This window comes from Emydura macquarii, unplaced genomic scaffold, assembly GCF_026122565.2.
Source record: "Emydura macquarii macquarii isolate MOO-44397 ecotype Brisbane River unplaced genomic scaffold, CSIRO-AGI_Emac_v2 contig_2846, whole genome shotgun sequence".
NCBI classification, from domain to species: domain Eukaryota; kingdom Metazoa; phylum Chordata; order Testudines; family Chelidae; genus Emydura; species Emydura macquarii.
Genome location: NW_027132983.1, coordinates 237848 through 250894, shown reverse-complemented (window position 1 = coordinate 250894; position 13047 = coordinate 237848). Strand labels below are relative to the sequence as shown.

The 13047-nt window shown below is 44.3% G+C and overlaps 1 protein-coding gene across 2 annotated transcripts in view; it reads left to right on the top strand.

The window, feature by feature from the left end:
* The window catches only part of WDR82 (WD repeat domain 82), a 116494-nt gene that overhangs the window by 18181 nt on the left and 85266 nt on the right, over positions 1 to 13047 (top strand). Inside the window, exons 6-9 of one of the 2 annotated variants that reach the window (XM_067568090.1) lie at positions 3289 to 3444; positions 4007 to 4076; positions 7279 to 7421; positions 8338 to 12233. In XM_067568090.1, coding sequence (XP_067424191.1) covers positions 3289 to 3444; positions 4007 to 4076; positions 7279 to 7421; positions 8338 to 8367 — 399 coding nt within the window. In that variant the 3' untranslated portion in view covers positions 8368 to 12233. Of the gene's footprint in view, positions 1 to 3288; positions 3445 to 4006; positions 4077 to 7278; positions 7422 to 8337; positions 12234 to 13047 lie in introns of those variants that run through there. The other variant, XM_067568088.1, reaches the window with a different exon arrangement.

Here is a 13047-nt window from a genome sequence, read left to right as displayed (position 1 = left end):
AGCCAGAGAATTATTAAATATCTGAGTCCCTTGTAAAGAGCATTTGTCCTGGGTTATCTCCTTTCTTTTTCTAGTGCTTGCTTATGTCCATTCCATGTCAGGTGTGTGTGTATTCCACATGCACTGGTGCTGGAGACTTTTCCCTCAGTGGTATTGATAGGTCTGGCTCTAGTGCCCTTTGCAGCGAAATGTGTGTGCGCTAGAGTAAGGGTTGCTGCTGGCTCCCCTCCCCTCCCTTTCAGTTTTTTTTTATTGCCAGTGACCGTGCTCGAACGTCCTTGCCTTGGCAAGCCTTCTAACGGTGTTATGTGTAGATATTTGTTAGATAAGTTAATTAGTTAGAGTTGTTAGTTAGTTAGTCCCACAGGGACATAGCATCAGGGATGGGCCATGCCCCGGTCCCCTGGCTTCAAACCATGTGCTTCATCTAAGAAGCCCATGCCCATAAATGAGCCTCACCAGAGCTGCTTAAAGTGCTTGAGTGAGACCCACATCCGGGATAAGTGCAGGGTCTGCAGAAACTTCAGACTCCACACTAAAAAGGACCGAGACATCGGGTTAAGAGCACTCCTGTTGGAGTCTGCTCTCAGACCGGACTCTGAGCCTGACCACTCGGGCTCTGTGCCCAGCACATCAACATCAACTTGAAGCATCCTGCCAGCACTGAGTTCATCCCAGCACTGGTCACCATCCCCGGTGCCAAAGAAGTGGCACAAGAAGCTGCATGCCAGAAGAGAGTGCACCTTGGCCCCTAAGAAGGACATACAGAACGAGGGACAAGCCGAGACCCATGCCAGGCCACTCATCTGCTCTGGAACTCAGGTCAGCTACAGCTTCGCCCATCAGTTCCCAGTCCTCCCCAGGACCCAGCCATGGACTTGTTGTCGCTCCCTATGCTTCCCACTCTTTGGGAGGAGAGACCTCCATGCCGAGACCCTGTGCTGGGGCAGCCAGCTAAGTGTGTCGTGGGGCAGGCCTACGATGGGGGCCCTGCACAGATCCCCAATGCCTTGACACGGCTCTCCGACCCCTTTTCGGTCTCCGACTCTCCAACAGCGGTCACCAGGACTCTTACTGTCCCCAGAGCACTGCTGCCAACAACCGGACTCCTGATATTGATCACCAGACCCTTGATGCAGGTCACCAGCACCGCTACTGGTCTCTGGAGTACCATCGTCAATCCCCACATGCTCAGCACCGATTGACAGAGTCCCATCACTGCTCCCTGATACCGTACACTGCACCTACTGGTGCACTAAAGAGTTGGAGATGAGGTCAGCACTGCCCTGGTCCCCAGAAGAGGACCTGTCTGATTCAGAAGGGAGGAGATCACTTTGTCCAGGGGTCAAGTGGACCCAGCCATAGCTGCAGGTTTCCCCCAGGCTTACCATAGGGCTTGTGGCCACCAACACAATGGCCTGGACCATGGTAGGTCTGGAACCCATAGGGATTCCCTCGGGCCCCAGTGTCGCAGATGCAACAGTTGATCTCGGGAACATCTGAAAAACGCTCAGTGACAATGTCATGCCTGCCCCCAGACTTGGATGAGGAACCAGACCAAGCTGCAAGGATTTCAGTGATGCCTCTGGAATAGGCTTCCCTGGCGGCAAAGAATAGTCGCCCACTCCACCCTTACATGCCTTATCATCCTCATTGCCTGATGAGGCGGTGGCGGGTTCTTCTGCCTCGGTCCCACAGGATGATTTTAGAGTGCACCAGGAGCTATTTAAGAGGGTAGCTGCGAATTTGGGTTGGGAGGCAGAGGAGCTGAAGGAGCCAGCTCATGCATTCTTTGACATTTTGGCAGCAGCAGCCCCTTCTAGAGAAGCCTTTCCTGTCCATGAGGGAGTTGTCATACTTGTCAAGACCTTATGGTAAACCCCCTCCTCTCTTCCTCCTACATCTAAAAGGGCCAAGAAAAAATATTATGTGCCTGCCAAGGGGTTCGAATATTTGTACTTTCACCTGTCCCCAGGATCGTTGGTGGTGTCAGATGTGTGTCAGGTGGAGATGTGTTGCTCATGTCCATTCCATGACCCACCCTCCTTCCTCTCTGTTGGAGTTCCAGCAAGAAGTAACCTGAGAACGCTCCTTATACTGGTGCATATGTGCCACTATAGAGGGCACTAGACATGGAACAGACATGAGCAACAAATCTCAAAGAACAACAGTTACAGAAGGTTAATAACCTTTTTTTTTCTGTTGACACAACCACTTCTCACTTACCTGTCTCTTCCTCTCTGACATTTGTTTTCCCAGCACGTTTTCTCTCCTATCATATACCTATGCGTCTTCGTGCCCTTCCCCCCAACATACTCAGCACTGAACTGTACTCCGTTTCCTTAGTCTTCCTTTCCTGCATCATTTAACGTTTTTGATAACAGTATCACTAAGACTGGTAATGAACCTGGTCCACCTTCTGTTGCACCAGGGACATTGCTACACAGAATGGGGTCTGAAGCACAATCTACTAGTGCAGAATCCACTGTTGTTCTCTGTTGTCTGCCCCCAGGAGAACTAGCATCAGTAGAGGGGGCTGGGAGCAAGCCCATGCTTATCATCACTGAGGAGCTGAAGGGCATTGCTTCTTTTTTCTGATGACGCCCCTGGGAGTATGGAGGCTGATAGGAGTTAGGTGGCAATTTCAAACCATTTTTCAGGCTCCCGTAACCGATGGGAAGAAAAGGTGCTGCAACAGTTAATGTTTCTTCCTCCTTGCTGGCCATGCTGGAAGAACATCTGGGTGAGGTGGACCTAACAGCAACATCAGAGAGAGAAGGAAAACTGTAACTGGGGGACAATAGCTGCAAACAGGCTGAGAACAACTCTTATTTTTAGATCAAAGAGCAGCAGTGCTGATACTCCATTTCTTAGTTTAAATTAGGTTTGGAGGCCTTGTTGGCAAATAGCAACTGCGCCTGTATAATCAGATGTAATATGAGATTTGATTCTCCTCTCAGGTGGCTGTAATGGTGAACCAGTTGTTTGTTCACTGTCATTTCCTATATAGTGGTGAAACCACAAGTTTCCTAAACATCCTGTTGTGGTTTGGTTGCTATTGGAGATGACAGAATCGTGTGATCACAATGTGATAGGTTGTTGCTACTTTCCCTTGCCATCTTTTGCATAGCAGCTAGTACTGGCTTGTTCAATATCAGTCCGGTTCATTTCCTTTTAGGAATCTAAAATGTTTTCGTGTGAATATAAGCTGACTTTTACCAACAGAGTAAATGTCTGGGTGCGCATGCATCTAAATAATTCCCCCCACTTTTTTTTTTTTTTTTAAAGGGTCCATTTGCTACATTCAAGATGCAGTATGATCGAACCTGTGAGTGGACAGGCTTGAAGTTTAGTAATGATGGGAAGCTTATCCTTATATCAACCAATGGAGGGTTCCTTCGACTGATTGATGCCTTTAAGGGAGCTGTACTGCATACATTTGGGGTGAGCGTCCTGTCTTTGTTGCCTTCTTGGAACCCGCTCTGTCTTTGTGCTACGTCCTTGGCAGGGATGGGATGATGTGCTGCATTTATTAGCTTTGAGGATAAAACCCCAGTCCCTTGTATTCCAGGGGAAGGTCTCTGGGGTCTCCCTTCCTGCTACAGTAATAGAGGTAGCTGACCTGTGGATGATATAAGCGTTAAGGAAAGGGCTTCTTTACTAATTTGCTGCTGATTGGTCTCCTGATTTATCTTAAATCTTGGCTTACTTGAAAATTTCTCTCTCTCTCTTCCCTTTTAGAAATTACTTGTGATATTTAACTCCCTTTAGTGGAGCTTTCAAAGTTCCGCTAATGAGGGAAAACTGTTTGGGTTAGTACCTTGATAAATTATTGCCCATCCCTAATTCTTACATCTGTGCTCTGTCCCCTCTTGTGGCAATTGGAGGACTTCGCATAGGGCAGTCTGTAATGCTTGGGGAGGGGGTCCTGTTGCTCAGTAGGAGGTGTGGTTTGACATGTCCCTTGCCACAGGCTTGTAGGCATTTAACCTCTTTTGTATTGTAGGGTTATAACAACAGTAAGGCTGTCACGTTGGAGGCATCGTTCACACCAGATTCCCAGTTCATAATGATTGGTAAGATATCCTTACCCCCTTGTAGGCTGCCATTGTGGGGCCTATTACAAAGCCATTTCAGTGCTTTGAAACTGGGTATTGATATAATTAAACTGAAAGTTGGTTTAAAGGCAGGAGGCTATTTTAGGATTTACAAAACGCTCTCCTCACAATGCTGTGGGAGTCGCTTATAAGGCTTTCGAAATTCTGTCATTTGAATACAATGTACTATAACACTTAGTTTGGTAGATAGGTTAGTCTCCTGTTTCCTAGTGGCCAAGTGTTTGCTTCAGGTACTACTGCTACAGCTGACACTAATTCATAGTTTCTCAACCTGTCGTGGGGTACACAAGACAGGCAGGGGGTACCTGGGGAAAAACTAAGTGAAGGGGAGGCGGGCGGCAGCTGCTGACTTCTGAGGAAGCTGGGCATCAGCAGCCCGCTTCCCACCCGGTCCCAGCTCCTAGCTGGGAAGCAAGCAGCAGCTGCCAGCGTTTGGGGGAGGCGGGTGGCAGCCCCCAGCTCCTGGGGAAGCTGGGTGGCAGCAGCCCACTTCCTGCTGGGTCCCAGCTCCTAGGTGGTAGCCTGGTGGCAGCCTCCTGAGTCTCATGAGCTGGGCTTGCAGCTGGGTGGCAGCCACCTGCGCCCCGGCTCCAAGCCAAGGGACAGCCCCCAGCCCCTAGCTTGAAGATGGCCAGCAGTTGCCTGTTCACATCCCTGGGTCCCAGCTGGCGCGGAAGCCTCCTCTGCCCCAGCTCGGATTGGGTGGCAGCCCCTGCTCCCTGGCTCAAAGCCCTGTGCCCAGAAAACTTGTCAATTTCAGCTAGAGCAGTGAAATTGACAACTATGACAGCCCCAGATTTTATCAGTTACCCTCTTTTCCTGTCTCTTTCTCATCCCTTCCTCTTCTCAAGTCTATGGCAAAAAATTTGGCGTGGCACTTTATATTCCCCAGCATTGGCATTCTGCTCAAAGCCTCCTAACTTTGGCCAACATCACCTCTAGCCCAGGTATATACTTGAGTTGTGCACCCCTGGTGTAAAGGTGGTAACCCTGCCCACACTACATCTGACCATCTGTCATATCATGGCCTTATATATTGAGCCCTTCTTCCAATGTATGGCTTACGTTAGTCTGTAAATATAAAATCCCATGGAATATTGAGTGTTGGGGAACTTATTAAAATTTTTAGAAGTTAGGGGGTACTTGCTATTTAAAAGGTTGAGAAACACTGCACTAATTGATAACTTTGTTCCCCTCTTCCCCCCAACCCACCAAACACACACAAGTTGGTCCCCTCAGGCTGTTGTTGACATGGATTGGCAGAGCAAAATATGGAGAGTTATGTAGTAAGAAAAAGCAACTAAAGTAGCTTCCTCCATCCTACCTGAAGACTAGATTTTTTTCTTTTTTGGGCTCCCCATATACTGTAATCTGTTCAGTATCAGCTGGGATATCATAGGATACACTGCCCTCAGTGAATGTCAGCTGGTCTGCAAAATAACTCCACCATCTTCACATTCATATTCCTCCTAAAGATCCTCCTTACAGTGATGATTACAAGAAACTAACTGGCTGATTATCGCTGAACTGGAGGTAGTTCTGGATAATCTATACTACACACACAGTTATAACATTGCATTATGAAACCTTACTACCCAACATAGCCAATCACCACCTCTACCGCTTTATATCTTTTAGATCTTATACTTCAGATATGCTAATCAGTAACTTGCCCATAAATTCTTCTTAATAACTCAAGTTATGTCTAGGATGGTATTATGGCCTCTCAGGAAAGACAGATTTTGGTGGTGGTTCTTTATTCTGGTTGATGTCTTTTTCTGTTCCTGGAGACCCTCATTTTATCCTTTGGAGGCAGCTCAGTTCTGTCTGTCTTGCCAGGAATTATATCACTTCTCTAACTCTTTGGTATACTCAGTTCTCCTGCTATTGGACAGATTCACTTCTTTCTCAACTGCTAACCTTCAGAATCAAGCTTCCCTCCTTCCCCCATTTTACTTTGACTAATGTACCCTGTTAAAAAGTCAGGATATCCTGTGTAAAAGGGGCAATACTAAAGAATTCTTAAGGAGAGGTCAGTTTTAAAAATTCAAGGTGTCCCATTAAAATGCAAATTTGTAGACTTCTGCTATAAAAACATGTACATGTATTAGTGATCAGGGGAGCTGAAATCTTTAACAAGCTTTGCCATTCACATTTAGTGTAACTCATTGAAATCTGGTTTACATATTCTTTGGTTATATGCAGACTGCATATTTTCAGTGACTAGATTGTACTTTTCTGTTGCCTGATTTTCAGCAAGCTGTTGGTCATGCACATGTGTGAATCTTTTATTTGATTCCGCATGTAACTAGTAAGAAGCTTATCTTACTCTGTGTGTGAATTGGGAACTTGTGCAGATAAATACAGTATTCCATCTGCAAAGTAGATACATGCACAATTTGCTGAAAACCAGGCCTTCAATTATATTCAAATTGCAGGATTATAATCAGCTGGCTCTTAGGATGCTGTTCAGCTTTGTTTAGCACTACAGCTACCTTTTAACACGCCTCTTATCCTTTGATGTTGGTCTTTGAGACATTACTGTGCATTAGCAAGGCTCTTTCCTTCTTAGGGCTAGTCTGCATTAGAAAATTAGGTCAATCTTACTGTGTTGCTCAGGGGTGTGAAAATATCCAGCTCCTGAGCAACATCATTAGATCAACCTAAATCCCTGTGAAGACAGCACGAGGTGAAACGAAGACTTCTTTGGTCGACCTAGCTACCGCCTCCTGGGAAGGTGGATTATCTGTGCTGGTGGGAGAACCTCTCTCATCAGCATAAGTAGTGGCTGCACTGAAGCTCTACATTGGTGGTACCATTTTAAGTGTAGACAAGTTCTCACTCTGCTAATGCCAACTGTCGTCTTTGTCCAAATGAAGTGACTTGTTGGGGCTGCCTTTTGGTAGCTGTAACCTCCACAAGTTGGGGGTAAATTATCCCTTCAGACTTGCAAGTGAAATTCCCTTGGCTTTGAATGGCATTCTATATAGGCAAAATTTAGCTTTGTAACTTTTTTTTACAAAGCTAGCTGTCAAAGATCGATTTCTGTAGGCGTGCCACTCTCTTCAGGTGTCTCAATCACAATTTACCAGTGATACTTTGTGACTTTCTGTCCTCTGTGTTGGTCTTCCATGTGTGTTATGTCTTCTCCAACCCACAGGCTCAGAAGATGGCAAAATTCATGTCTGGAATGGGGAGAGTGGAATGAAGGTGGCTGTGTTGGATGGGAAACACACAGGTCCTATAACCTGTCTGCAGTTCAATCCCAAATTCATGACCTTTGCCAGTGCATGTTCCAACATGGTAAGAACACAGGTTCCCTCTAGATCAGTGATGTTCATCCTTTTCAGCCTAAAGGCCAGACACCTTATTTCTGGCAGGTCAATGGGCCAGAATTAATATTGAAGTAGATTCTCTGCCCTGTTCTATTCCCTTTGCACTGCTCAATGCCAAAAGAGTGGAAACCACCCACAAGTCCCCTGCGGGGGAGTGCCCAGCAGGCATAGAGCTTGTGTGCTCAACAAATATGCTTCCCTCCTCGCAGCCCCCGGTGCAGAAGTTGTGCTTGAGACGGGGGTGGGGGAGTGGCTGGCCTTCATATTTTTCTAATTCTCCTCTCCTGGCCTGCCCTGGATGACTGTGTGGGAGAGGGTAGTTCTCCTTTGCTAGGCATTCCCCTAAACTCAAGAAGAGCCAGTCCAATTTGTATACTGCCCTTCCTGGGGTTTCCACTGCGTGGCAGGTGGATGAAAGTGTGGCAGTACCTTGGAGACAGAAAGGAACAATGTACATGGACACATTGAGAACAAGCAGTGCATGTGCATGCATACAGAAAGATGGACTCTTTCAGGGCACTATAATGTGACACTCCATCATAAAAACTGGAGGCTTTAAGGTGCTATTCAAATTCACTCTTATGGGTCACTAGAAGTAGAGGATCCTGAGTTCTTAACAGTCCAGTGAAGGTATGGGAGGACTACTAGGTCTGCGTATGCCCGTCTATTGTGTGTAAGATATAGAATGAACAGTTGCCTCTGGCACCATCAGCTTGACATGCTTCCCAAACCAAACCAGTCCAAAGCAGGGATGCTAATCCTAAACTGCTGGTAGCATGTATCAGATTCCTTGGCTTGCTTTGGGGCTCACTGGATGAGGAATTTCAGTCCCCAGTGGTTAGGAAATATTCTAGCTCCATGCTTACATTATCTTCTTCTTTTAGGCATTTTGGTTGCCAACCATAGATGACTAATTCTGAAACCACAATTCCTTCTGGATGGCTTCCATACTGTTAATAGCAGCGTATGCTTGCGAAGATAGTGTTGGAGCTGCCTAGTTCTCCTGGACTGTATGTTCTCATACCCATGTACGTTCCTGTATGTCTTTTATTTTCTGCATTCCTTCAGAAGGAGTCCTCCATTTGACATCTGAGAGTCAGAAGTTGGGTGCAACATGTACCTACTTTCCAGTCAAAGTCCAGTAGGTTCCAGCAGAATTTGTATCTGGCACAGTGATACTTGTCAGAACGTGGTGGAGGAATAACGGACAGTCTGATTTTTATGAAAAGTTTGCTGCAGTCTCTAAGGTGTAATTGTGTTTTTGTTCTCTTTCTGTAAACACACAAGGCTACAGACGAACTGGGATGGGTGGGTAGGACATGCAATTCTGTCCCACACCTGCATGTTTTATCACGCCTGAGATCTCGAGTGTCATTCCTGAATTCTACAAATTACAAACTTCATTTGTGCCAAATACAAGCAAACTGACAGTTTTTAACCGAAATGTCAGATGCAGAGAGATTTCTTTTGCTATCGAACACTCTGGCAAAGTGAGAGCATGTCTGCATATATGCATCATGGCGTTCATCATCAATTTCTGGTGCTCTAGTATCTGGCAGACCATACAGGTTTCGCCTGCTGACAGAGAAAGCTTGAAGCAGCCTCTGTGCCATTCATCATCCCAGCATCCAGGGCACATAGAATATTGAAGAGATCTGGTGGGCATCCCAAGCAATAAAGGAGTCTATCAGCAGGAAGATGACTAAAACAAAGACTGAAACTGCAGTAGTCTCCTATACATCTTCCTTCTGTATCATCTTTGCTGATCTTACTTGTAAATATTATGGGGGGAGGATAGTAGGGGAGGGGTCATATTTTTTTACTTTTAGATATTAAAGAGTATGATATGGGCCAGTATTGTGGGATGAGTCCAGGCTGTTTCCCTTCCATTGATACAGCTTTCTCCTCCTGTTCTGTAAATAAGATCCATTAAATTCTCCCCAAACTGGATCCAGGCCTGTATCCCTTTTGTTAGTAATACTTTCACACACAATACTTTATTCCATTATGTATTTCCTCACACATTGTGCAGGTTCTCAACAATTACTTAAAAGGCTGTGGCTTATCTAAGTCAGACGAGTGTTATCCTGAGCCAAATGGAGAATTTTGAGCTGAGTGCACCTGATCCCTTTTTTCCCTTTGTATTTTGCCCTGGCGTTGCTGTAAGGAATGCCTTTGCAGAAGTATTGCACCTCTCTTGGTAGTATACTGCACTCTGCTGTCCGCTCTTGGGCAATGCAAAAAGTAATCAAGCCAACCAGCTGGTATTGTTCCACTTTCTTTTTTTTTTTTTTTTTTTTTTTTACTAAGTCATCATGTTGTAAAATTGGTCTGATGCATCTCCACTAGCATGATGAGACAGGTACAATGTACATGGAGCTATGCACTGTGCTCTCATCTTAATCAAATGCTTGAGACTTGGAGACTGAGCGTACAACGTTGGCTTAGAAAATCCATTCTTTCCCTCCTGCTGATGCCCTCACCCTCCAAAAAATTCAAGAGACTGTCAAGGTGGCGATCTGAACAGGGAATAGCTGATCCTGGATGCCATTTTAGTGTAATCTCATACCTGAAAATAATTGTTACACCTCTGGTAATAGTGATCTTGATGTATAGTTTCCATCTCCACTGTAGGGCCTTGCATATAACGCAGAGCATGTCCCTCTGGAATAATGTATGGGTTTGTGGTACAGCCCTGCCCTTTCTCTGCTCCAGCCTTGCTTCTTACAACTGTTAGCATAACACACACTTCCATATGCAGGGGCGGGGATGTAGAATGGGTTTCTCTTCACTGCCGGTCCCCTTTGAAGTATTAGTGCATGTTGTGCTGCAGTTTTATCTATGACAAGCACTCTACTCTGTATATCATCAAAAGGGCTGCTGTGCATGAGACAGTCTGAGAAATTAATTGTTTGAATCTATGCTGTGACTAAAAAACGCTGTTTAGACTCTGTGATGTGCCTCTGTGCTAATTATACTGTACATGTTTAAAGCCAATACTATGGTGTGTTCTGTGTTACATGAGTTAGTCTGTTACTCAGTCTCAGTGGGGTTGCTAGACTGACTCTTTTTTTGATCTTGCCAAATGCTTATGCTGCAGGAGTTCCAGATCAGAGATTCCTTTGTATGGTTGCACCAGCATCCCTCCTCCTGTTTTATACTGTGCTGATTTCACCTCAGAAAGCCAAGGGCAAAGGGAAATGGACATCTGTCCTCACACATGACTAGGCTTCTGCAACTGTTTCTTTTTCAGCAATTTACTGTTGCATTCCAGGCTGTTTGGGGCTATGGCTACCATTGTTAGTGTTTCTGTGAACAGCCATGTTTTGCAGAGGTTTATAATTTGGTGGTGGTGGTGGTGAGTTTAAAATTAAAAAAATAAAATCCAGGTTGAAACAATGAAAACCTGAAGCAAACTGACTTTCAGGTTTTTGCAGAGGTGCTTTAGATGAGTGAAACGAACAGTTAGTCCCCAACAGATATTACTTAGGCAGGGAGGAGACTCGGGAGATTCATTCTTTTGAAAAGTGCCACTTGCAAACCTGCTCTAAACTCTTTTTCATAAGACTGTGTTATGTATCCCCAGCTGCATTATAACTTTCTCCATGTGTATTTGCAGCATGGAATGTTTAGTACCATGGAGTACTGAAATATTGATCAAAGAATTTATACATCAAAAACATCAAGTTTTCAGGTAAAGAAATTTGCAGGATCAGACACAAGGCAGCACTGATGGTCAGTGTAAAAATTGGTAGTATTTTGTCTCTAGAGAACAGGATATTTTTCCCAGACTCGTTTTCTTTGTTACAGGAGTCTCTCTCAATCTTAACGTAGCTGTCGGGGTTTGTCAGTGTTTTAGGGAAAAATGGAAGGAAAGCTATCTTGTGTTGCCGAAACAGTTATCTGAAAACTTTAAAAAAGCAACTCAGTTGCAGTCATTAGCTTTCATATTATATAACAGACTAAAAGGTTTTCAAGGAATATGCAGGGTTTGAAAACTAAAGAATGTTAGGACTGACACTTCAGTACTTTAAGGGGAAACTGGGTATAGTCAAAAAAGTACCTCCATAAAAATAACATCACCTTACCCAACATATAGTGTGAGAGCTTCTGTAGCTATACCTTGTCACTTTCTGACTCCCATGGGCCCTGCAGAGTCTATGTGGGAGAGTGAGCTGGATTCTGTTATGCTTCAGGCACTAATCAGTGAAGTTCTGATTCAGAAATGGTGATGGTGGTGTAGAAAGAAGCCCAGTTTGACCTCTTCTCAGATCCATATGAGATTACAAAGGAGGCAGTTTTTTTTTTAAAAAAAAAATCCTGTCTGTGCCCTAATCCTGCAAATATTACACAGATGCTTAACTTTAAGCATGTCAGTAATGCCACTGATGCATGTGCACAGAAGTTTGCAGGATCGTGGTCTTGATTCATAATCTGATCAGATATGATAAGAAGCAACTGAGAACAAATAGGGAAGCTACAATGTCTTTTCTGATCTCAGTTCTGGCTATGTTTGCACTTTAACAATCTCCAGTGGGATTTCTGGGTAAGGGACTGGGATCCTGTTTGCCTTTGAGAGAGGCTATCCATTGTAACTGCTGTCCTCTGACTATACCTTTGGTTGTGAGCTTGGTTTTGTGAATTTAACTTTTAGGTGGTGACCATCTATTGGATGAGTGTAAATGCATTAATGTCAAATTATGAGATGCCATAAAAATACTGCAGATGTGGAAAATTCAGTGTTACAGCTGTTATCAAAATAAATATTTTATAGACAGATTGCTTTGAGTAATGTAGATTCTGCATTTACTACTTGACAATTTGTTTTACAATGCAAATTGATTTACTGTTTATTGGGGAAGGAAAGAGAAGAAACTAATTTAAAATTGCTGATTTATTTTATTAAAAATGCTCCCTGCCGCTAAAGAGTTTGTTCTACCTAATTATAAGGGTTTATAATGGAAAATGCTATCTTATGCTATTGCTATACTAACCATCTGTTATAAGATGCTTTTCTTGCCCTTAAATATACCAGTACCTAGAATAACTAGGCATGAATTTTGTATTGGGACTTGTTTGCTCGTGTGTGTAGCTGCACCCTGATCAGGTCACTGTTTAGGATTGAACCTATGACCTCTGGATTTAAAAGCATGAGCTTGCTATAAAGCATTGATTCTCCTATTTACCATTGTGGGCTGGATAGGCAGTTCTCTGTGTGTTATGTGGGCCTCATCCACACAATATATATACTACCTTTATAGCCCTGAGGATGTCACATGGGTCACAGCTGTGTGCTGATTGGGCCGCAAGTGGGCCATGGATTGAGAACCGCTACTCTAAAGGAAAAGATCCATTGGCTTGAATGTAGTGGGAGATGCAAACCTCTTAACATGGTCTGGCTGCTAAAGGATGGCAAAGATCTGCACTAAGCTAATGTGGGTTAGATATGAGCTGTTAAATCATTAAGTGAATTTTATTGTTCGTTTAACAGGAAGAAAATAGAATTGGGGAAGTAAGTTCTAATAAAATGCTCCCCCTAAAGTATGTCTTCTCTGAGCCCCTTACTTATTCCAATACATTGTTCAGATGGGCAG